At 38.9% G+C, this 26,702-nt stretch overlaps 1 protein-coding gene and 1 pseudogene across 1 annotated transcript; one reads left to right on the top strand and one right to left on the bottom strand.

Moving 5' to 3' along the window:
* Positions 1–4,061: 4,061 nt before the first annotated feature.
* Positions 4,062–5,000, top strand: LOC121039060 (olfactory receptor 8S1-like). The gene has a single exon (XM_040489062.1). It carries the CDS (start codon positions 4,062–4,064, stop codon positions 4,998–5,000), a length of 939 nt encoding a protein of 312 aa, XP_040344996.1.
* Positions 5,001–21,518: 16,518 nt separating this feature from the next.
* LOC121039011 (olfactory receptor 8S1-like) lies at positions 21,519–22,514 on the bottom strand (annotated as a pseudogene).
* Between the last annotated feature and the right edge of the window lie 4,188 nt (positions 22,515–26,702).

Below are 26,702 nucleotides of genomic sequence, written 5' to 3'. Positions count from 1 at the left end.
AAAAGAAAAGCTAGTAGATAATAAAAAAATCAGAATAATATACCAGCCATACATTGTGAGTTGACTTTAATAAAAACTTTCTAGGTCTATACTATGTCAGATGTCATGAGATAAGTAAGCAGTGCATAAGAAACGAAAACAAATGGGGCGCCTGGGTGGCGCAGTCGGTTAAGCGTCCGACTTCAGCCAGGTCACGATCTCGCGGTCCGTGAGTTCGAGCCCCGCGTCGGGCTCTGGGCTGATGGCTCGGAGCCTGGAGCCTGTTTCCGATTTTGTGTCTGTGTCTCCCTCTCTCTCTGCCCCTCCCCCGTTCATGCTCTGTCTCTCTCTGTCCCAAAAATAATAAAAATAAACGTTAAAAAAAAAAAAGAAATGAAAACAAAAATATTACAAAGGTATTAACTTTAGTCTAAATAGAAGGAAACAATGGATTAAATAACTATCTCAATTCAGAAAATGAGGTCATGAAAGTGTTGATTCATTCTTCTCAGTACTCCTCAAATATTTACTTTGATCTTATTAGTAAAATATATGTGTCTTTAATCATAATTAGTAACTGGGTTTAAGAAAAGTCAATGAAAGGCATACTTTACTCTTAAGTGAAGGTTCTGGATGGTTGAGTAAAACCAGAAGTAGACTTCAACTATGTGGCAGGAGAATAATGAAGTTCAACTGAGTGGCCCTTGGAGAGGAACTAAAGATTCTGAAGAAAGTAAGTTCATATACTGGGGCAGAGGACAGACTCAAATAAACCCTCAAAATCCCTATTGTTTCTTGCTATAATCTTTCCATAGAAGCCTTTTTTTTTAATTTTTTTTTTAACGTTTATTTATTTTTGAGACAGAGAGAGACAGAGCATGAACAGGGGAGGGGCAGAGAGAGAGGGAGACACAGAATCTGAAACGGGCTCCAGGCTCTGAGCTGTCAGCACAGAGCCTGACGCGGGGCTCGAACTCACAGGGCCGTGAGATCATGACCTGAGCCGAAGTCGGCCGCTTAGCCGACTGAGCCACCCAGGCGCCCCATAGAAGCCTTAAATATGCATATTCTTATATGTATAATTTCTGAGATACATGTGTGAATAAATGTTCTGATCATAACAATAATTAAAAACAAAATACTTAAAAACAAATATAGATTAACAAAAAAAGGAAACATTCTTTTAAAAAAGGTGTTCTTGATTATTCCATATATCCTTGAATTGTGTTTTCTTTGCTCATTTATTTGATAAGTAACAGTGGGGGGAGGGGGGAATATTATGCTAGAACAGTCTAGTTTGACTGAAAACCTAATAGTTTATTGTAAATAAATAAATGGAAATTTTGATTTGTGTAACAGACTATTCATACTAAAGACTATAATTAACTTTTACACAAATGCTTCCCTAAATACTCCCAAATGGGAGTATTCAAACTGTAGCAGGGCCCTGTATAGGATTCTAAATGCATTCTAAAGCAAATGGATTTGGATGGAGTTTAGGCAAACAACTGTGCATGTGAACTTTTTTAGTCTTTTTACCTTTTGATCAACAAATCACTTTTACACACCAAATTTGACTGGACTTGAATTTGCCTAAGAAGTCCCAAGAGACTGACCTGAGAAGACCTGAGAGTGTCATTTGAAAACTACTCTTTTCCTGCTTGAGGAGCCAGGCAAATACCCCTCTGGCTACTCTTTCTACTTTCGACTCCCACTAGACTCAGAAGAATTTAGAATTAATGATTAAAGGTCATTGCATCACCTAGATGTTCCAAAGGCCACACCTAAGAGATCCCCACTCATCCTTATAAAATCAGTGTCGACAAAAGCCTTTTACTACTAAATGTGACTTCAGGTTATGACCATAGAATTCTAAACGCTGTCGCCCTGGTGAGGAATCAAAACCAACCAGTTGTCTACACATTGCTGCTCTGTGAACTCATTAAACCCAAACAATGCTTTGTGTAACTGAGACATGATGTTAGAAACAAGAAAAACTAAGAGTATGTGAGATTCTTTGAAAGAAGGAACTTCCCTTGGCTATATAAATTTATTGTTAGAATTCAGTAAAGCATTTCATCATCAATAGGATTTTATAAATTTTATCATGACACCAGACAGAAGCCACTTTCTCCAGGCCATCATCCTTCTCACTAAATGAATCTAAATAAAAGTCCTGCAGCCAAGTTGAAGAGCAAATTACCTTATCGAACAGGATATACAGGTAATGTGTGTTTGGGGTATGAGAAGGATTTTGAGGCTGGGTTTCTGGCTAAGGAGTTAACAAGTAAGGAATCAGAACTTTCCCTTGACTGAGCTCTGGATTTACTGGGAATGGTCAGGATAAGGAACTGGCTGGGCCACCCCCTACTAAATCCTATGGGTAACCCAAGGTCAGACTTCAGGGTAGAAGGTCAAAGCCAGAAGTCATTGGTAAATACTGATATTTATGCAAATAGAGAATTGTTGTAATTCAGACATAAAGCCTTCGAGAAACACAGCAAGGGACATGAGCACATCTGGCCATGAAGGAGAAATTCGGAGTATGAAGAGTGAGGACAATGTCTCAGGATGAAAGTCACAACAGACGAATATAACGGATTTGATGTTCTACTCCTGTTTTAAAACAGGCCCCTGAGTATGAACCGAGAAAAGTTAGTGGGTGGAGCCTTCCTTCTGCAGGCAGAGAGTAGCAACAGTGGGTGTTTCCAACAGAAGCTAGTCCTACAGAACGCATCCCCCATTTTTTTTCCTGTACTTCCTGGGAGAGAAGTCCAGAATGCATAGCACTGGGCAGAGTCCTCTCACCCAGCTGCTGCTCTGGCCAGGATACCCATTCAAGTATTCCCTGGCATGAAACCCTTTCAAGCTTTCCTCTCTTAATTTTCTCGAGATCCAGCCTGTTTTGGGATACACACCCATCCTAGTAATGCTCGTAAGGTGGGCCCTGAGGTCTACACAGAATCCCAAACACTTGATCTCCCCCTTGTCATCATCTCTGCAGTCCTGCAGCTATGCCTATTGGCAATTACATGCCCTCCTTTCTGAGTGAAGGCACCGCAGAAATTGCCAAGTGGAGACAGGCTCAACACCAAAATAATTCTAAACTTCTAACTTGCCTTCCAGTGGAGGTGATGAGCAGAGGAGGGAAGCTGCTGGTAATGGTTTCAATGTGATTTCTTGCACTTCTCTTGATAAAGGCATGTAAAGTAGTAACGATGACATCAGCAGCAACAACTTTGGTCTTTGATAGTGCTTTACCAATGTAAGTATATAGGTGACTTTTGCCTAGACTTAAAATCCCAAATAATGGGAAGAAGAAGGAGGAGGAGGAGAAGTAGAAGCAGCAGCAGCAGCACAGAATAGATGCTTTTGAAGAGCTTTGTATATAATTTCATATTTAATGGAATTAAATTATTATTTTCATATAATTTCATATCCTAAAAACCCTCTGTGGTACTGTTATTATCTTCTCTTAATATGCAAGGATATTGAAGTAAGAGCGTTATGTATCTTGTACATAAAATCATAGCTAATTAGTGGTGGACCTGGGATTCGATCTTAGTTTAATGCAGGAGCCCACATGTTTAGCCACTGCTCTGTGATGCTCACTTATTCCCTGGGCATCAACTTTTCAGCACTACCCATGTTTTAACTACCCATAAACTGAGCTGATTTTTCAGTCTTGAGCCTTTGACTGTATTTTTTAGGCAAACTAAATATATGTGAGAAACACACTAATCATACACTTTCTTAAAAGTGTTGTCAAATTCGCTCAGAGAACTATCATTATTGACCCTCACTAAATCAGTTTGAGCTCCCATTTCATGAATTGTAGCATTCATTGTTTTCATGTCCATGTTCTTCCATGGAGAATACTAAGAACAAGGACCATACCTTAATCATCTTTTTGTTCTAAGTGGCTGCACGAAACCCAGGTTATAATAGAAAACAAAACTGTTTGTTCACTGGGCAATAGTGATACGAAAAGAGAACCAATGCAATTAGAAAATTCCTTGGGGGATAATAGACCTTTGGCTCCTGTGGTGTTTTGTATTATTTCTAGGGAAAGGCCTTTGTAAATGGACTTGGGGAACTACAGCACCATCACGGAGTTTATCCTCCTCGGGCTCTCTGCCAATCCCCACGTCCAGGCTGCACTCTTTGTGCTCTTCCTGGGGATTTACCTGCTGACCATCATGGAGAACCTGATGCTGCTGCTGGTGATCAGGATTGATTTTCACCTGCACACACCCATGTACTTCTTCCTGAGTCACCTCTCTTTTGTCGATATCTGCTTCTCTTCGGTCACTGTGCCCAAGATGCTGGAGAACCTTCTGTCTCGAAAGAAAACAATATCAGTAGAGGGCTGCCTTGCTCAAGTCTTCTTTGTGTTTGTTGCTGCAGGAACTGAAGCCTGTCTGCTTTCTGCAATGGCCTATGACCGCTATGCTGCCATCTGCCACCCTCTGCTGTATGGACAGATCATGAGTAAACAGCTGTATATGCAGCTTGTGTGGGGCTCGTGGGGACTGGGCTTTCTGGATGCACTCATCAACATCTTCCTAGCTGTGAAGATGGTCTTCTGCAAGGCCCAAATCATCCCCCACTACAGCTGTGAAATGCCCTCTCTCCTCTCACTGTCCTGTTCCAATATCTCCAGCAACCTCATTGCCTTGCTCTGCTCCACTCTTCTACATGGACTCGGAACCTTCCTTTTGGTCTTCTTATCCTACACCCGTATAATTGCCACCATCCTGAGCATCAGCTCCACCTTAGGCAGAAGTAAGGCCTTTTCCACCTGCTCCTCCCACCTCATTGCAGTGACCCTTTACTATGGCTCAGGTTTGCTCCGCCATCTAATGCCAAATTCAGGTGCGCCCCTTGAGCTGATCTTTTCTGTGCAGTATACTGTAGTCACTCCCATGCTGAATCCTCTCATCTATAGCCTGAAGAACAAGGAGGTGAAGGCAGCTCTGGCAAGAACTTTGGAAAAGTATTTGCAACATATCAGGTGCTGAAATGAAAACAGAGCATGGTGGAGAACTGGAACATATCTGCATACAAAAGGATATTAAGTGAGTTTACAATAGTAAGCTGTACTCCTAACTACTTACAATGTCAGATGCCGCACCCTAAATTAGAAGTGCATGTGACAATGACACAAAGTAATTATAGGAAGGATGGTTCAATTTCTTTTCAAGGCAAACAAATTATTAAATAATAAGAAAGTTTTGTGATGAACATATTGGTTCATTTTTCTCATTCTAAAACATTTCACCTTAGGCTTTCATTTGGAAAAGTCATTAGTTTCATTGATCTGTCATTATTTTTTTTTTAATGTTTATTTATTTTTTGAGACAGAGAGAGACAGAGCATGAATGGGGGAGGGGCAGAGAGAGAGGGAGACACAGAATCGGAAACAGGCTCCAGGCTCCGAGCCATCAGCCCAGAGCCTGACGCGGGACTCGAACTCACGAACCGTGAGATCATGACCTGAGCTGAAGTTGGACGCTCAACTGACTGAGCCACCCAGGCGCCCCATCTGTCATTATTTTTTATTGAGTTTTGGGATACACATCTGAGAAGAATGTAGGGCCCTGGATCTATAAAAGAGAAAAGTCATAGATAAGGGTAAACGGTGAGAAAGATAGAGACTTCCAACTGGGTGACCACAGGAGACACACATGAAAAGCTGAAAGTTCTGCAGAGAAACAATAATCATATTGAGGCAGAGTTCAGACTCTTAAAATTTCCAAGAACTTTTATGTATGTGTGGAGTGATGGACAGATCTCCAGTGAGAGAGGCTGCAAGGAGGCTCTATGTCTCTAGGAACCTCACTTCTCACCTAGCCTTCACTCAGACTTGTATTTTCTATAATAAGCTGACCTTATCTGTGTTCTTTTGCTTGTAGAGTACAGGCTATGAGCTTTAGACAAATAATCTGGTTTTGATCTCATCACAAGTGAATTCTGAAATTGTCCTTGCCTCTCATCTTTCGGCTGTCAAACAATTGGTTACTGTTTAGGGACCAGTGGTTTGCTGGATTTAAGGTACTGCATCACCTCCAACTAATTCATTTTTATCTATAAAATATAAACCCAGGGGCGCCTGTGTGGCTCAGTCAGTTAAGCGTCCAACTCTTGATTTCAGCTCAGGTCATGATGTCACAATTGTGAGATTGAGCCCCACCTCAGGCTCTCTTGTTGGACGTGGAGCCTGCCTAAGAATATCTCTCTCCCGCTCTCTCTCTCTCTGCCCCTCCCTAACTTGCACATACACGTGTGTGTGTGTGTGCTCTCTAAATAAATAAATAAGTAAATAAATAAATAAACAAACAAACCCATTCTCACATTGCTTCTCATTTGTTTAAAATTTTTTTAGGGTTTACTTATTTTTGAGAGAGAGAGAGACAGTGCAAGTGGGGGAAGGGGCAGGGAGAGGGAGACACAGGATCTGAAGCAGGCTTCAGGCTCTGAGCTGTCAGCACAGAGTCCAACATGGGGCTCAAGCTCACGAACCGCGAAATCATGACCTGAACTAAAGTCAAGAGTCTGACTCTGAACCGACTGAGCTACCCCGGCACCCCTGCTTCTGATTTGTTTAATCTATATTTTACTATTCTCTAATTCATTGTAGTTGAGAAAAAAGGGGAAAAGTAAATACAAACTATTGAATTCACTTAATATTAGCTTACATTTTTCTCAAGCTACTTTCATAAACTCACTTTGTCCCAGTTGTCAGTTATACAGGCTTTTCATCCTCATCTAGCCATTGATAACTCACAGTAAGGGCCTCTTCTCATCTGATACTCCAGAAAACTCCAAATACATTATCTCGCTCCACAAACAACAGAATATTCAAGGCCTTCTTTGGATTCTCTGACCTAAGGTGAAGCATCAGTGAACCCTCCAAGGTCAAGCTTTCTATGGTGAAAGGAAGTTTACGGCACTGCACCTGAGAAGAAGGCTGGTTATAGTCAGTGCGCAAACGTCACAGAATGATAGTAATTGTCACGGAAAGATACCAAGAGACTCAGTCAAATTCCCTTTAGAATAAATGAAAGACATGAAATCATAACTGCGTGAAGACATCCCTTCAAATCTAAAGGCTCAGCAGTTGCTCCTTTGGAGGGGCAATGACCTTGAACTTTGATGCCCAGAGTGCTACACCATTGCTTACTATACTGCCTGATCAGCGACAGGATCCTCTCTAGGCCTCAGAGAAGCTCTTCTTACCATTCCCTCAAGGATTTTTGTATTTCCGGCCTGCAGAAATTCGGGAGATTCTGCCTGTGTTTTGGCCTTCCCAAGAGGCATAAATAACTAGTAATGATCCTATTATACACCTGAGTGCTTAGTGTTAAAAGGTTGAATTTATGGGAAAATTTTCAGTATTAATTTCCCAGGAACACCATTTCCTAAGCATGCCTGAAGTTTCTTCCTCTAAGACAGGTGACAAAAAAGGCAGCAAATATGCCAGAGAGGGAGGGAGCCTTGCAGTGTGACAGTTCATGAGGAGTTTGTCAATTTTACCCTGATTTCATCATGTTCTTTGCTTTTTCTTAACACCTTTGCAATCTATTCTATTACTTTTATCACTTTATCTTTATAAAAAATATCACACTTACTAAAAAATGTATAAAACATATATGTACCAGTTAAAGAATGATTATGAAATGAATACACACATACCCACTACTCAGCTTAAGAAATTATTCATTCTAGGGGCTCCTAGGTGGCTCAGTTGATTGAGCGTCCAACTCTTGATTTAGGCTCAGGTCGAGATCTCATGGTTGTTAGATGGAGCCCTGCATCAGGCTCCATGCTGGAAGTGGAGCCTGCTTAAGATTCCCTCTCTCTTTCTCCATCCCTCCCCAGCACTTGTGTGTGTGTGTGTGTGTGTGTGCTCTCTCTCTCTCAAAAACTACAATTTTTTAAAGAAATTATTCATTTTACTACCTCTCCTTCACTCCCCAAAACTGACTACTCCTCTGAATTTTTTAATCATTTCCTTTGGTTTTCTTTATATAATTTACTTTTGCCTGTTTCTGAACTTTATATAAATAGAATTAGGATATATGTATTGTTGTGACTTGCTTCTTTTCATCCATAGGAAGTTATCACCAGAGCCCTGGTTTGGGGACTCCGCTGTGATGTGTCTAAAATTGCTAACATATGCTGCTGCTTACCTCAGTAAGGGATTCTATGCCCTTTGGCCTAAGATGGGAGTTTTCAGATTTGGTCCCTAGCTAATACTTTTCTCAGGTTATGGGTTTAGAGACCAAATGAACCTTCTGACAAGGTATACACTGGAATGTAGAACTGAAATGATGACATAGGTAATTCGGCAATAAATTTCAATTAACTAGAAAAATTCACTCCCTATTTTATTCTGATATTGCAGCAGAATCAGCAACTCTAGAGACAGAAAGCAGATTGGTAGGTGCCTGAGAATGTAAAGGAGGGAAGAATGGAGAGTTACTTCTTAATGTGTATGGGGTTTTCTTTTGAGCTGATGATCAACACTTCCATACATCACCCTCCACCCGTGCCCCCTTCCACATCACCCTCCACCCATGCCCCCTTCCACCTCCCTTCTGGTAACCATCAGTTTGTTCTCTATAGTTAAGATCTGTTTCTTGGTTTGCCTCTCTCTCTTTTTTTTTTTTTTATTTTTTTTTTTTTTTTGTCTCTTTGCTCATTTATCTCTTAAATTCCATATATGAGTAAAATCATATGGTATGTGTCTTCCTCTGGCTGACTTATTTCTCTTAACATTATACTCTCTAGCTCCATCCATATCATTGCAAATGGCAAGATTTCATTCTTTCGTATGGGTAATATCCATTGTATATGTTTATCACATCTTCTTTACCCATTCATCATGTGATGGACATTTGGGCTCTTTCCATAATTTGGCTATTGTAGATAATGCTGCTGTAAACATCTGGGGAGTATGTACCCCTTTGAATTAGTATTTTTATTATCTTTTTTTAAAAAAATATCTATTGCACCTAGGTGGCTCAGTCCGTTGAGCTTCCGACTTCGGCTCAGGTCATGATATCATAGTTCGTGGGTTCAAGCCCCACGTCAGGCTCTGTGCTGACAGCTCAGAGCCCGGAGCCTGCTTCAGATTCTGTGTCTCCCTCTCTCTCTCTGCCCCTCCCCTGCTCATGCTCTGTTTCTCTCTCTCTCTCTCTCTCTCTCTCTCCTCTCTTTCAAAAATAAATAAACATTAAAAAAATTAATAAATAAAATAAAAATATTTATTTACTTTTGAGAAAGAGCATGAGCAGGAGAGGAGCGGAGAGAGAAAAGGACAGAGGATCCAACATGGGCTCCACACTGACAGCAGCAGCCTGATGTGGGACTCAAACTCACGAAACACGAGATCATGACCTAAGCCAAGCTGAATACTCAACATACTGAGACACTCAGGCACCTCAGTAGTTTTATATTCTTTGGGCAAATACCTAGTAGTTTAATTGCTGGGTCATAGAGTATTTCTATTTTTAAAGTTTTGAGGAAACTCCATACTGTTTCCAGAGTGGCTACACCAGTTTGCATTCCAACCAACAGCATAGGAGGGTCCCCCTTTCTCCACATCCTCGCTAACACCTGATACTTCTTGTGTTGCTGATTTTGGCCATTCTGACAGGTATGAGGTAATATTGTGATTTTGACTCATATTTCCCAGATGTTTTGTATTTCCCTGATGATCAGTGATGTTGCGTATCTTTTCATGCGCCTGTTGGCCATCTATATGTCTTTGAAAAATGTCTATTTGTGTATTCTGCCCATTTTTAACTGGATTATTCATTTTTGAGGTGTTGAGTTTGATAAATTCTTTATAGATTTTGGATACTCATCCTTTATCAGGTATGCTGTTTGCAATTATCTTCTCCCATTCCAAAGGTTGACTTTTAGTTTCATTGATTGCTTCCTTCACTGCGCAATAGCTTTTTATCTCCAAACCAATCAGTGTGATACACCACATTAATAAAAGAAAAGAACCATATGATTTTTTCAATAGATTCAGAAAAAGCATTTGACAAAGTACAATATACATTCATGATTTTAAAAACCCTCAACAGGGGCGCCTGGGTGGTGCAGTCGGTTAAGCGTCCGACTTCAGCCAGGTCACGATCTCGCGGTCCGTGAGCTCGAGCCCCGCGTCAGGCTCTGGGCTGATGGCTCAGAGCCTGGAGCCTGTTTCGGATTCTGTGTCTCCCTCGCTCTCTGCCCCTCCCCCGTTCATGCTCTGTCTCTCTCTGTCCCAAAAATAAATAAACATTGAAAAAAAAAATTTAAAAACCCTCAACAAAATAGGGTTAGAGGGAACATACCTCAACCTAATAAAAGCCATATATGAAAAACTCACGGCTAATACCATCCTCAACAGGGAAAAACCAAGAGCTTTTCCTCTATAGTCAGGAACAAGATAGGGATGTCTACTCTCACCACTGTTACTTAACATAACACTGGAAGTCCTAACCACAGCAATCAGACAACAAAAAGAAATAAATACATCCAAATTGGCAAAGAAGAAGGGAAACTTTCACTATTTGCAGATGACATGATACTCTATATAGAAAACCTGAAAGACTCCACCAAAAAAAATGCTAGAACTGATACACAAGTACAGTAAAGTCGCAGATACAAAATCAATGTACAGAAATGTGTTGCATTTCTATACACCAATAATGAAGCAGCAGAAAGAGAAATTAAGAAATCTATCCCATTTACAATTGCACCAACAACAATACGATACCTAGGAATAAACCTAAACAAAGTGGCGAAAGACCTATACTCTGAAAACTGTAAAACAGTGATGACAGAAATTGAAGATGACACAAAGAAATGGAAAGACATTCCATGCTGATGGATCAGAAGAACAAATAGTGTTAAAATATCCAAAGCAATCTACACATTTAATGCAATCCCTATCAAAATACCAACAGCATTTTTCACAGAGTTAGAATCCTAAAATTTGTATGGAACCACAAAAGACCCCAAATAGCCAAAGCAACCTTGAAAAAGGGAAGCATAGCTACATGCAACAAAGCTCAGGACTTCAAGCTATACTACAAAGCTGTAGTGACCAAAACATTATGGGGCTGGCATAAAAATAGACACAGAGATCAACGGAATAGAACATAAAACCCAGAAATGAACCCACAGCTATATGGTCATTTAAGGTTTGACAAAGAAGGAAAGAATATCCCCTGGGAAAAAGACAGTCTACTCAACAAATGATGTTGGGAAAACTGGACAGCAACATCCAGAAGAATGAAACCAGACCACTTTCTTACACCATACACACAAAAAAATTCAAAATGGATTAAAGACCTAAATATGAGACAGAAAACCATTAAAATCCTAAAGGAGAACATAGGCAGTAACCTCTTTGACATGGACCATAGCAACTTCTTAGTAGATATGTCTCCTCAAGCAAGGGAAACAAAAGCAAAAATTAACTATTGAGACTTAGTCAGAATTGTGTGCTTTAAAATGGTTAATTTTACGGTACATGGATTTTATCTCAAAGAAAAATATTAGTATCTTTATTCTCACAGCTGTTATACATATCCTGAGACATAAGATTGTAATGAACAATCCTCAATTCTTCTTCAGAAAATTTATTTGGAACAAGCACTTTATTTCAAATATTTCTTTTAGGAAAGGATGTAGCAATTTCAGAATAAATTTAAGTAATAATAGTCTTCATACACATTATTCTAAACCACTGTTTTCATTTTTGACAATTTAAATTCCATTCGCCCACAGTGTCCACAATCCTGTATTCCATTATTTTCACTTTTCAATGTAACATAAACACACTATGATAGTCTTTATAATTTTAATAACCGCCTAAAATTTACATACAATCTTATAAGTTATTAAAAATTTTTCTAAAGTTACATGTAACATATCTAACATGTATAATTATATGTACATAGATTTAGAAGAATGTGTATATGTATATATCCATAATCTATACATATGGCAAAAATTGATAGCTCTAAAATGAGAAATTATAGTTGAAGACCAGTAATGAATATGACAAGTAGATAATGAGTAGGAATAGAGTTGAAAAAAATAAGCAAATAAATTGTAGATACCACAAGCCCAACTTTCTCACTAGAAGAGAAAGTACAAATAATCAAGGAGAAAAGGGTAGACATAACCCTGTGGTGCTGATTTGAGTCTGAGATCATCAGCATGAGATCATATTTATGTTAATATATGTATAGATGGATCCAGAAAAGATATATAGATACATGTGCATACCTGAGTTAGAATGCATATATTCATTTCCTAGCTATATCCATGGAAGGGCCTAGAAGCAGTGACCCCTCAATAGCAATGAGAACACACAGCACACAGATCTTGGTGGGGGTTTTTTTCTTTCCTATTTTTTATTTAAATTCCAGTCAGTTAACATACATTATAATATTAGTTTCAGGTGTAGAATTTAGAGCACCAAGTACTATATGTAATTGTTGAATCAGATCTTGGTGTTTAAATACCATTTTCTAACAAAAGAAACCAAGGCTCCTTGATTCTAGAGCTGGGACAAGAAAACACAAGATGAACCTAGCACATTTTGTAGTTCCAGAAATAAAGTCATGTTTAAAAAAAAAAAAAATGGCCTGCTTCGGATTCTGTGTCCCCCTCTCTCTCTGCCCCTCTCCCGCTTGTGCTCTGTCTCTGTCTCTCAAAAATAACAAATAAACATTAAAAAAATCTTTTTAAATGATCACAACCTGTCAAAATGACACAAGATCCAATCTGAAAGAACTCCCAATACCCACATGTGAAACTATTTAAGCAAAAAATAAACAGCAATACTCTCGGACTATACCCCAAAGAATAAAATACATATCCATGAATCTATTCCTCTGTAAATAAATGATTGAGTAAATAAATAACTTAGAGATAAGGGACAAATATTTACAGAATTCCAAATGATGTATGGAAATAGTGTTACTTCCAGGAGGTGATGATGTAATTCTCCTTCTCTTTAGTGTGGTCTGGACTTAGTGACTCACTTCCAAATAACAAAGTACAGAAAGGGAAAAATAATAACTTTACAATGGGCAAGAGTCGCAGATACCATTTTAATCAAGTAAACAAGCATAACATCATCAGTGATAAATCATACACTCCCTGATATGACGTGATGTAAAGGGTATTTCACCTCTGTGATTTTCTTCCCAAAGCCATTACCTCAGTCTAATCACAAGAAAACTATGGACAAATCAAATTTGAGGGATGTTCTATAAAATACCTGAACAGTACTCTTGAAAATTATCAAAGCCATGGTAAACAAGGAAAGACTAAGAAACTCTCATAATTGAAGAAGACTAAAGAGATGATGGCTAAGTGCACATGGTTTCTTGGATTGTATTCTGGAACAGTAAGAGAACATTTGTGGAGAAAACTGGTGAAATCTAAACAAAATTGGTAATTTAGGTCACAGTATTGTTCTCATATTAATTTTTTGAGAAATGTACCATGGTTATGTAAGATGTCAACATTAGAGAAAGCTGGGTAGAAGCTGGGAAAGAAGGGCATAAAAAAACACTCTGTGCTATCATTAACCTTTTCTTAATTTAAAATTATTTCCCAAAAAGTTCGAAAAATGAATATTTTACCACTTAACAAACTAAAGATGATAATTATGTTATAGATGCTGAAAAAACCCTTTGATAAAATTCAACATTGATTCCTGATTTAGAAAACAAAACAAAACTCTCAGGAAACAAGCCATAGAATTATTTGTAACAAACCTACCACTAATATAATACTTTACTGTGAAACATTGAAATCTTTTCCCCTAAGAACAAGACTAGAATTATACTATTGCTAGTTCCATTCAACATTGCACTGTCATTTATATTTAGTTCAATACGGCAGAAAAAAAATCAGAGCATAAAAATGGGAAAAAAAAAGTCACGTTTTTAACCTGCAAGTGACATTATTGAGTATGTAGAAAAGCCAAAGAAACCTACAGTTAGAACTACTTAGCAATTTACCAAGGTCCAGGAATTCAAAGGTAATATGCAAAATGCATTTGAGGAGGGAAGTCTGAAAAAATGGTGGAGTAAGTTCCTCCTAAAATTCTTTCCTCCGTAAAGGTAAAGAGGACAGGCAAAAATGGCCAGAATCAACTTTTTCTAAACTCTGGAAATTAACGAAAGATTTGCAACAATTCTTGAAACATTTAATGAAGAAAAGTGGCTGATTCTTGGTAAAAGCAGAGACCTTTGTGGTGCTTTGATTTGTTTGCCCAACTCCCATCCCACCCTCCCCAGCTCTGCAATAGATGTGAAAAACAACATCCCTCAATCATGGTAAAAATCAACAGACTAAAGGAGCAGGGGAGGGGCAGGAATGGAGCCCCTTCAAGAACCCACACACACACACCCATTCCCAGAAAACAGTCATTACTTTACCTGTCTGGTGATTCCCTGGAAGATGTCACTCGCAAGTCTGTCACCATATGCGTATCACCTCACGCCTGTTAATATGGCTGCTATCAAAAAGACAAAAAATAGGGGTGCCTGGGTGGCTTGGTCGGCTAAGCGTCCAACTTTGGCTGAGGTCATGATCTCATGGTCCATGAGTTCGAGCCCCACATCAGGCTCTGTGCTGACAGCTCAGAGCCTGGAGCCTGTTTCAGATTCTGTGTCTCCCTCTCTCTCTGCCCCTCCCCTGTTCATGCTGTCTCTGTCTCAAAAATAAATAAACATTAAAAAAAAAAAGACAAAAAATAACCAGTGTTGGTGAGGATGTGGAGAAAAGGGAAACTTTGTACACTGTTAGTGAGAATGTAAATGGGTTTAGCCATTATGAAAACAATATGCAGGTTCTTCAAAATATTAAAAATGAACTAGCATGTGGGAATGCAAGCTGGTGCAGCCACTCTGGAAAAACAGTATGGAGGTTCCTCAAAAAACTAAAAATAGAACTACCCTACGACCCAGCAATTGCACTACTAGGCATTTATACACGGGATATAGGTGTGCTGTTTTGAAGGGACACATGCACCCCCATGTTTATAGCAGCACTATCAACAATAGCCAAATTATGGAAAGAGCCCAAATGTCCACTGATGGATGAATGATAAAGAAAATGTGGTATACACACACACACACACACACACACACACACACACACACACACAATGGAGTTTTACTCAGCAATCAAAAAGAATGAAATCTTGCCATTTGCACCTACGTGGATGGAACTGGAGGGTATTATGCTAAGTTAAATTAGTCAGAGGAAGACAAATATCATATGACTTCACTCATATGAGGACTTTAAGAGACAAAACAGATGAACATAAGGGAAGGGAAACAAAAATAATATAAAAACAGGGAGGGGGACAAAACAGAAGAGACTCATAAATATGGAGAATAAACACAGCGTTACTGGAGGGGTGGTGGGAGGGAGGATGGGCTAAATGGGTAAGGGGCACTAAGGAATCTACTCCTGAAATCATTGTTGCACTATATGCTAACTTATTTGGATGTAAATTTTAAAAAATAAAATTTAAAAAAAAGAAAAAAAATGAACTAGCATGGGGTACCTGAGTAGCTCAGTCAGTTAAGCATCTGACTCAATTTTGGCTCAGGTCATGATCTCACAGTCATGAGATCAAGTCCCCCTGACCAGCTGTGTGCTGACAGCACAGAGCCTGCTTGGGATTCTCTCTCTCTCTCTCTCTCTCTCTCTCTCTCTGCTCCTCCCCTGCTCACGCACATGCACACACACTCTCTCAAAATAAATAATAATAAACATTTTAAAAAATGACTACCATACAATGCTGGAACCCCACTTCTGGTTATGTATCCAAAGTAAATGAACTCAGGATATCAAAGAGATAATCTGCACTTCCATGCTCATTGCAGCATTATTCACAATAGCCTAGATATGGAAATAAACTAAGTGTTCATCTACCAATTAATGGATAAAGAAGATATGATATATATGAAAAATGGAATATCATTCAATCATGAGAAAGAAGGAAATCCTTCTATTTGCAACAACATGGATGGAGCTGGAGGGCGTTGTGCAAGATGAACAATGTCAGAGAGAAATAGAAAAATATGGTATGGTATCATTTGTTTGTGGAATATAATCAACAAAAGCAAAAACCTCTTTCATAGAAATGGAGAATTAGAATGGTGGTTGGTTGTCAGAAGGGAAATGGGAGTTGTAGATCCAAGCATATGAAAACTTTAAGTTGTAGGACAAATAAGTTCTGAGGACCTAATGTACAGCATGGTGACTATAGTTAGTAATATGGAATTGTATGCATGAAAACACTTAAAGCAGATCTTAAGCATTCTGTACATACACACACACACGCACACACACACAAAGCGATAACTGCATGAGGTGATGAATATGTTGATTAAGTTAATTTTGATAGTCATTTCACAATGTACACATATATCAAATCATCACATTATGTACTTTAAATATATCCAATTTTATTCGTTTCTTATACCTCAATAAAACATGGGAAAAAACAAAAACCAACAAATCTATTTGATTTACTATTGGAGTGATTTAATATGTCTCATTTAAATTGAATAGTATCAAAATCTTAATGGTGTTCATAAACTTTGGGCAGGGCTCAGGTTCTTGAAATAACCACTAATAGGGAAAACTTCATGCTAAAATTGTTTAATGTAGTATTGAACATTTCATTGGACCTATCCTAGATATAATTTGGAATAATTGTTAGCATAAAGAAATTGGTATCATAGTAAAAGGCTGAAGACATGTTAATGACAGTAGGATTATTATATCAAATTTGATTGTGTGCTTAATGGAACTGGATGATAATTAAATATGGAGCTTTTTTTATTAGAAGTCATAGAGTACCTGGGTGGCTCAGTCAGTTAAGCGTCTGACTCTTGGTTTCGGCTCAGGTCCTGATCTCATGGTTCCTAGTTCTACCCCACTGGGCCGGCACTGATTTCCTCTCTCTCTCCCCCTCCCTCTCTCAAAAGTAAACTTTAAAAAAATAAAAATAAAATAAGAAGTCATGAGAAAATGTTCATGATATAATTTTAGGTATAATTATGGTATGCTAATAAATGCATCTAAGAATCCATTATAAAAAGATTTTCTGTGGACAAATTTAGAGGGAAATAATTTTAACTATTTCTGTGTTGCTAGCTTTATTTAGATGGTTGTCTTTTTTTTAATTTTTAACGTTTATTTATTATTGAAAGACAGACTGAGACAGAGCATGAACATGGGAGGGACAGAGAGTAGAAGAAACAGAATTTGAAGCAGGCTCCAGGCTCTGAGCTGTCAGCACAGAGCCCAATACGACGCAGGACTCGAACCCACCAACTGTGAGATCACGACCTGAGCCAAAGTTGGATGCTTAACCAACTGAGCCACCAAGGCACCCCAATGGTTGTTCTTTTTAAATAATGTATTATTTAAATGCATTTTACAAATTTAAAAGTTAGTGTTATTTATATAATATTTAACAATCTTTGATTATAAAAAAAATTATAATAATGAAGTGCAACAAAAATTTTAAATGCTCTGGCATCTCCATCACACAGTTTTATTCTTAATTTAAATTAATGGGAAAAATGTTACTAACATATGGGAACAAGATTTGAGTAGGCACCATTTTGTTTCACAAAACCATATCAAGTATGGATGAAAATAGTTTTTAAATAGCAAAAGGAAGACAAGAATCCTCAAAAAGGAAATGAATCACAAATGAGTGTTGCATAGTTTACAAAACTTGTTAAAACATGCCAATAAAAGGAAGAGATAAATTGGCCAAAATGCCCCTAAAGAATCATAACTGGAAAATAGATTGAAAATGAAATACAATGTTGCAAGAGGCCTAAACATGTTTATCTTATATGAAATTCTTGAGTTTTACAATTAAAGATCTTAAGAAAATATTTTAAAAGAAGAATTGATACTGGCAAAAATAATCAACCATGATTAAGATTGATTTTAAAAATAATAATAATAATTATGGCTTTTAGCCAAATATCCTGTAGAAGAAAAGTCAAAAGAGTTTTGCAGAAGGTAATTTGAAGGTGCTGGGTAGGCACAGAGCCACCAAGAGTTAGGAGATGTGCAGAATAAAAGGAAGAAGAGGAAAGCAGTCCCATACTGAACCTGAACTACAGGTGTCCCAGAACTCATCCGGGATCTTCATAAATGACAGAAAATACCATGGACCATGTGCAGGACCGTATTTCTGTGTTTTGTGTCATGATTTTGTGCATAATAAAGCTGAAGGCAGACGTTCCAGTTGAATAGAGGATATGTCCTATATTCTGCATGTTGAGGTAATCCTGAAGAAAGTAATTGATTGACCACTGAGAAACACTGATAATCAAGAATGATTCAACTCCAATAATCACACTACTGGGTATTTACCCAAGAATATGAAAACACTAATTCAAAAGGATATATGCACCCTGTGTTTACTGCAGCATTATTTACAATGGCCAAATTATGGAAGCAACCCAAGTGCCTAGATGTGGTATATATATATATATATATATATATATATATATATATATATATATACAATGGAATATTATTCAGCCATAAAAAAGAATTAAATCTTGCCATTTGCAACAACATGCGTGGAGCTAGAGAATATAATGCTCAGTGAAATAAGTCAAAGAAAGACAAATAGCATATAATTCACTCATATGTGGAATTTAAGAAACAAAACAAACGAACAAAGGAAAAAGAGACAAACCAAAAACCAGACTCTTAACTATAGAGAACAAACAGATGTACCAGAGGGGAGGTGGGTGGAAGGATGGGTGAAACAGGTGAAAGGGGTTAAGAGTACACTTATCATGATGACCACTGAGTAATATATGGAACTGTTGAATCACTATGTTGTACACATGAACCTAATATAACACTGCATATTAACTACACTAGAATTAAAATAAAATTTAAGAAAACATATACTATTTTGCTTCTGTGTAGCACAGTGCAGTAGGGTAATATGTTCATTAGGCAAATTTGCTAATCATGTTTCAATTTTCTATATCATTACTATTTTTTTCTATTCTGTCAATTAAGTTATTTAGCATTTTATTTCTTCCTTTCTGTGGATGATTTGTTATCATTCCATTCTTTTCCAATCATTTGTTTAGAAGTTTTACAGTCTTTTTTCTCTAATTTTGGTGGCCACCCTAGAAATTACAGTTCATTGGATTATCAAAACCTAATATTAATTGATAATTTTACTTTCATTTTGTCATTTAAACGATCTTAGACCACTTTTAATTCAATGCCTCCCAATGTAAATGTTATTTTTTCTACTAATTTTAATTACATTCCTGTACAAACATATAAGGCCCTATAAGATATTATTGTTGTTTTAGTGTCAATATTCTTTTAGATTTACCCACATGTGTACAATGTCTTTTATCTTCATTCCTTTCTGCATTTTGAAAATTACATCTGCGATTTTAACCTTACTGCCTGTAGAACACTTTTAAAGATTTCCTTTGATGAAGTTCTGGTGGCAGATGTTCTTGTTTTTTGTTTGAAATGCCTTTAAATCTGCCTTGCATAGCACAGCTATTTTATTGAGTGTAAAATTTTAGGATGATAATCATTTTCTTAGAGCACATTGAGGATATTGTTCCACCGCCCTTTGGCTTCCATTTTTGCAGTTGGAGAAATTAACTGTTGCTCTTTTGAAGACAATAACGCCACTGAAGGGAAAAAGGATATTGGCTAAAAATGCATGAGATTCCCAAAGTAGACAAAATAGGAAAACGGATAAGCAATAAGGCAAACTGTGGAAAGACCTGAAACAAGTCTTATATGTAATTCTAAAATTAGATGAGTGTCTATTTTCAATTAATGTCTCACTTGATTATTATATAAAATTATTTTAAGTCAACCTCCTTTAGAAAAAAGAATCTAGATGAATTTGGAGCATATCCTAGTTCTGGAAGAGGTCTGTAGAGGGCAGTGCACAAGTGGGAACAGAGACACCGTGAGATGGGATGGGTATAAAAAGGGAAGAAAAGTCCACCAAATGAAGACTGTTCCTTGAAGTTCCTTCGAAATTTCTGAGGATTCCAGATAGTGGGGAAGAAGCCACAGCCCCCACATCATATCTTGTATCAGCACAGAGTAAGAGGATCCTACCTCCCCTTAAACTCCTGTGTTCACTGGTGTAGTAAATCCCTCAGGCCACCTGAGGGCGCCAGTACATCTATAGACCTGAGTTTTCTATTTACTGTTTTCCCAAGGGTAGTTCCCCCTTCCCTCTTTCTTCTGACCCATATTGAAGCCGTTTTTAAATTCTCCTTCTTATTCCCATTTTCCCTTCCATCCTCTCTCCTCACTCCTGATTTTATCCATACTAGTTTCTGTTTCTTGCTTGAGGAGGGTCACGTTTACAAGTTATCTATTTCACCAATTTATTTTCAGATGACGCTCAACCCCATTTTTGTCCTATGTACTTGGTTTTCTATTACTTTGACTAGATGCTTGCAGAGCCATTTCCCATATTTCCAGGCTGGTGGCTCCTGATTAGGCTCAGCCAACTGGAAGTGTAAATGTAAACTAAAAGAAGCAGCTAATTGGGGCGCCTGGGTGGCGCAGTCGGTTAAGCGTCGGACTTCAGCCAGGTCACGATCTCGCGGTCCGTGAGTTCGAGCCCCGCGTCAGGCTCTGGGCTGATGGCTCAGAGCCTGGAGCCTGTTTCCGATTCTGTGTCTCCCTCTCTCTCTGCCCCTCCCCCGTTCATGCTCTGTCTCTCTCTGTCCCAAAAATAAATAAACATTGAAAAAAAAATTTAAAAGAAGCAGCTAATCTGATTCTGGGGGAGGCAAGGCAGTATCCAGCATTTTGGTGATGACCTGCCACCTGGCCTCAGCACCTCCTCAGCATCCCAACAATGGTGCCCCAGGGACACAGCAGGGCTGATGGCCACCCCAGAAAGAGTGGATTCTCTCCCAGTTGCCACCAGGTAAAGGTGTCGGGAGATGTACAGAGTATGGAAAATGTCTGCATCTGACTTCACCCTAATTGGATGCTCCCTCTCCCAGTCATTCTGGGAGCCTCTCCAGTCCATGCTCATCCCCAAACAGACTCCCAACTCCTGAGTTTCAAGTTTATGTCACTACCAGAGGCACTGGGTCTTTTATTTCTAGCAAAGCTTGCCCCTACATCTCAAAGCACTGTGGATTTAAATAAGAATTCAGGTCACAGACATTTTTATCAGTAGTAAATCTACTGAGAATGTTCCACAGATGAAGAAAGAACAAGTATGTACCAATTTTCTTGATTGAAATAATTATCTGATCCATTGTGCTGCCCATGAACAAATTAAATATGAGCTAAAGTAAGCAAATAGCTCTTGGCCTTTTCTTAAGCCTCCTAAAGCAAAGAGGCTTGTTCAAGATATTTTGTTATGGCTGACATTAGGAAAGAAAAATTTTCTTAATGCTTGTTATCCAGCCATCTAGATGCAATTCTGCCCTATTTCCCAGTCATCTTCGGACTCTTCTCTGTTCTCTGAGCTGTTACAAACCTTTTTGAAACATTCTTTTCAGACCTGCTTTTACTTCCTTGTTCTTCAGGCTGTAAAGAAAGGAATTCACTAGGGGAGTGACCACACTGTACTGCATAGAGAAAACCACCTCCAGTGGGAAACCAGAGGTTAGCACAAGACAGTAAGGAAAACCTAAACCATAAGAGAAGATCGTCGAGGTAAGGTGGGAGGAGCAGGTGCAGAAGGCCTTGCTTCTGCCTGAGGTCGAGCTGATGCTCTGGATGGTGTCAATAATGCAGGAGTAAGAGAAGAGGATCAGGAGGATGGTCAAAAGGGTATGAATGATGGTAGAACATACCAGGACTGCAAAGTTGGCAGAGATGTGAGAGCAGGACAGAGGGAATAAAGAAGGCAGCTCGCAGCTCAAGTAAGGCATAACATGAGCATCCCAAATCTCAGTCTCCATGAGACCCATACCAGACCCCCACACAATTTTTACTTATCAGCTGACCAGAGAACAGTGGGTGGCAGATGGCAGGCAGCATAGTGGTCATAGGTCATCACAAAGAACAGAAAGGCTTTGATCCCTGAGTGCAAAACACACACACACACACACACACACACACACACACACACACCCTGAGTCAGCTCTATTGAGATTGGTTTCCTCTGAAACAGGAGATTCTCCAGCATTTTGGGCATGGTGACAAAGGAGATACAAAGATCTAGGGAAGAGAGGTGACTGAGAAAGAAGTACTTTCTTTCTTGGGGGCAGGGAGGGGAGGATCACCAGGAGCATCACCAGGGTCCCCATGTAAGTCAGAAGGTAAATCACCAAGAAATTCACAAACAGGAGCACCTGGATATGGGGTTCAGCAGACAGTCCCAAGAGGATGGGCTCAGTGGTGGGGTGTGGTTTCCTACAGCCGTGATAGAAGATACTCCCACGGAATAAACACAGAAGCATGACATATTCACCTACCCTTTGTGCCATCTCTTCTTCAGAGTTTGTATCTCATCCTCTGTATATGTCTCTCTTTCTCCTCAGCCTGCTTGTCTTTTTCAGAGATTTCTTATCTACTCACCCTCCCCTCCCTAGAACCTTTCCATCATCCAGTGCCTCATGAACAACTTCTGAACCCTGAATCAGCACATCTATGTTCTTTCCATATGTGACTCTTCTGACCCAATGGCTCTGGAAAAATTCATATAATTTTTCTTACTAGCCCATAACTAATTGTTTTCATCTCCTTTAATTGCCATTTGTTTTGAAGACTGGATCATGTGAGAAATTGGTTCTTTCTCAAAAGAGCCAAGATGGTGGAACAGCATGGAAGTTTTTTGTGTGTCTTGCATCCATGACATACAGCCAGACCAACACTAAACCATCCTACACACCTAGAAAACTGACTGGAGGATTAACATAACAATCTTCACAACCTGAACCACAGAATTCAGCAGGTACGTGGCACGGAGAGGTGAAGTTGGGGTGAGAGAAGTCGGTGGTGGGCAGGGAGCCGCTTTTGCAGGCAGAGAGAGGATGGAGATGGGGGGTGGGGGGGATAGGGGGGAGGATACTGGAAAAGCACCCCTCCCCAAAAGCAGCTGGAGAGAAAGTGGAAAATTGGAAACAGCCACAGGGACTAAACTAAAAAGGGAGAAAGGAGAAAGGAGAGGGTTTAAATTTCATTAAGACTGTAAACAAGGGAAGCACAAAGTCTGCAACTCTGCAGCTCAATACCTGGAGGTGCTCTGGTGGGAAGGGCAAATCCCCAGGAACAGAGTGAGGTCCAGGAGGTTCTCAGGCCACACGGAGAAAAGAGGTTCCATTGCTGGAAGGACATTTGGTAGATACTGTTGAAGCCACCTGGTCCCAGCAGATCCCAGAAAATGGCCACATTTGCTGGTGCTGGAACAAGGTCATTAAGGCTGAGGTCTGGTGCCAGATGTGTGTTGTGATTTTCCATAATCCCTGAAAAGCTGCTGCTACACTCTCTTGCGAACTTTTTCTGGGGCAGGCTGGCACCTTGCTGCAGTCTCAGGGCTCCGGCAGCAGCAGGTTCCAGCAAGCGTTCCTGGGTGCAGCCAACATTTGGCCATTGTTCAGCCATTGCTGGGTGAGACCCTCCCGCAGAGGGGCAGACCAGGTCAAAGCTGCAGTCCTTCAGAAATAAGGGGCCGGGGAAAATAGCCGCATCTGAGACAAAACTCAGGAGAGAGGTACTGCCTGGGGCTTCACAGACAGTGAAGAAGCGGGGAGTGGATGAAAGCTGAAGACAGAGGACGGGTGCACAATTGCTGATAGGGAGAACAGAGTTCCGATACTAGAGACTGGATAGCTGGGTGACACCATTTTCACCGCTCCCACACATGCACACATGCACCTACGAGCACCACAACAATCCACCCCAATAAGCTAGCAGCGCCATCTAGTGGAGAACGGAGCCATTACACTGAGCCCCGCCCAAGTGGGTCAACCTCACTCTTCAAGAACACAAGTCTCACCACCTACTTAGTTTATGGACTATAAAGCGCTACATAGTCTGACTTCTAGGGGAAAACGAAGTAATTTCAGTCCTATTTCCATCTGTTAGCAGGTGCATCCATTCAATTTTCTTTCCTTTTTTCCTTTTTCTCTTTTTCATTTCTTTTCTTTTTCTTTAATGCAGAAAGAGAAAAACTTCATTTTTACTTTCAATTTTTATTAAAAATATTTTTCTTTAATTTTTCTACTATGTTCTTTACTTTTGTGTAAATTCTTTCAAATTCTATCTTACTTCCATCATTTTATTTTAGTCTACTTCAGTGTATTCACTTTTTCAAATTTTCAAATGATTTCTTTTTTTCTTTTTTCTCTTTTTCATTTCTTTTCTTTTTCTTAAATACAGGAAGAGAAAAATTCATTTTAATTTTTAATTTTTATTAAAAATATCTTTCTTTAATTTTTTCTACTATATTCTTTACTTTTGTGTAAATTCTTTCAAATTGTATTTTCCTCCCATCGTCTCATTTTAGTCTACTTCAATGTATTCATTTTTTCAAATTCTCAAACAATTTCCTTTTTTTCCCCTGCACTTTTTTTCCCTCTAATCTGTCAGACCACTTTCAACACCCAGACCAAAACACACCTAGGATCTAGCATCATTTATTAGATGTGTGTGTGTGTGTGTGTGTGTGTGTGTGTGTTTAATTTTTTAATTTTAATTTTTTTAATTTTAATTTTTCTACCGCATTAATTCCTTTTCTCCCTTCAAAATGACAAAATGAAGGAATTCACCCCAACAGAAAGAGCACAACGAAATGACAGCCAGGGATTTAACCAACACAGATACAAACAAGATATCTGAACCAGAATTTAGAATCACGATGATAAGAATACTAGCTGGAGTCGAAAATAGATTAGAATCCCTTTCTGCAGAGATAAAAGAAGTAAAAAATAGTCAAAATGAAATTTAAAATGCTATAACTGATGAAAAATCTATACGCTGAAAACTATAGAAAGCTTATGAAAGAAACTGAAGAAGACACAAAAAAATGGAAAAAGATTCCATGCTCCTGGATAGGAAGAACAAATATGGTTAAAATGTCGATTCTACCCAAAGCAATTCTACATATTCAATGCAATCACTATCAAAATAACACTAGCATTCTTCACAGAGCTAGAACAAACAATCCTAAAATTTGTACAGAACCAGAAAAGACCCCAAATAGCCAAAACGATCTTGAAAAAGAAAACCAAAGCAGGAGGCATCACAATCCCAGACTTCAAGCTATACTACAAAGCTGTAACCATCAAGACAGTATGGTACTGGCACAAGAACAGACACTCAGATCAATGGAACAGAATAGAGAACCCAGAAATTGACCCACAAGTGTATGGCCAACTAATCTTTGACAAAGCAGGAAAGAATATCCAATGGAATAAACACAGTCTCTTCAGAAGTGTGCTGGGAAAACTGGACAGCAACATGCAGAAAAATGAACCTGAACCACTTTCTTACACCATACACAAAAATTAACTCAAAATGGATGAAAGACCTAAACGTAAGACAGAAAGCCATCAAAATCCTTGAGGAGAAAGCAGGCAACAACCTCTTTGATCTTGGCCTCAGCAACTTCTTACTCAACACGTCTCTGGAGGCAAGGGAAACAAAAGCAAAAATGAACTACTGGGACCTCATCAAAATAAAAAGTTTCTGCACAGCAAAGGAAACAATCAGCAAAACTCAAAGGCAACTGACAGAATGGGAGAAGATATTTGCAAATGACATATCAGATAAAGGGTTACTATCCAAAATCTATAAAGAACTTATCAAACTCAACACCCAAAAAACAAATAATCCAGTGAAGAAATGGGCAAAAGACATGAATAGACACTTCTCCAAAGAAAACATCTAGATGGCCAACCAACACATGAAAAAATGCTCCACATCACTCATCATCAGGGAAATACAAATCAAAACCACAATGAGATACCACCTGACACCTGTCAGAATGGCTAATATTAACAACTCAGGCAACAAGAGATGTTGGCAAGGATGTGGAGAAAGAGGATCTCTTTTGCATTGTTGGTGGGAATGCAAGCTGGTGCAGCCACTCTGGAAAACAGTATGGAGGTTCCTCAAAAAACTAAAAATAGAACTACCCTACAACCCAGAAATTGCACTACTAGGTATTTATCCAAGGGGTATGTTGTTTTGAAGGGGCACATGCATCCCAATGTTTATAGCAGCACTATCAATGATAGCCAAAGTATGGAAAGCGCCCAAATGTCCATCAATGGATGAATGGATAAAGAAGATGTGGTATATATATATGGATGTATACACACACACACACACACACACACACACACACACACACACAATGGAATATTACTCGGCAATCAAAAAGAATGAAATCTTGCCATTTGCAACTATGTGGATGGAACTGGATGGTATTATGCTAAGTGAAATTAGTCAGTCAGAGAAAGACAAAAATCATATGACTTCACTCATGTGAGGACTTTAAGAGACAAAAGAGATGAACATAAGGGAAGGGAAACAAAAATAATATAAAAACAGGGAAGGGGACAAAACAGAAGAGACTCATAAATATGGAGAACAAACTGAGGGTTAGTGGAGGGGTTGTGGGAGGGGGGATGGGCTAAATGGGTCAGGGGCACTAAGGAATCTACTCCTGA

This window comes from Herpailurus yagouaroundi, unplaced genomic scaffold (genome assembly GCF_014898765.1).
Source record: "Herpailurus yagouaroundi ecotype Mexico unplaced genomic scaffold, PumYag 166, whole genome shotgun sequence".
NCBI lineage: Eukaryota > Metazoa > Chordata > Mammalia > Carnivora > Felidae > Herpailurus > Herpailurus yagouaroundi.
Note: the sequence above shows the minus strand (reverse complement) of the source record. Positions and strands in the feature narration are given on the sequence as shown.

Coding starts and splice junctions, on each gene's coding strand:
- LOC121039060 (XM_040489062.1), top strand. CDS start 4,062: ATGGACTTGGGGAACTACAGCACCATCACGGAGTTTATCCTCCTCGGG.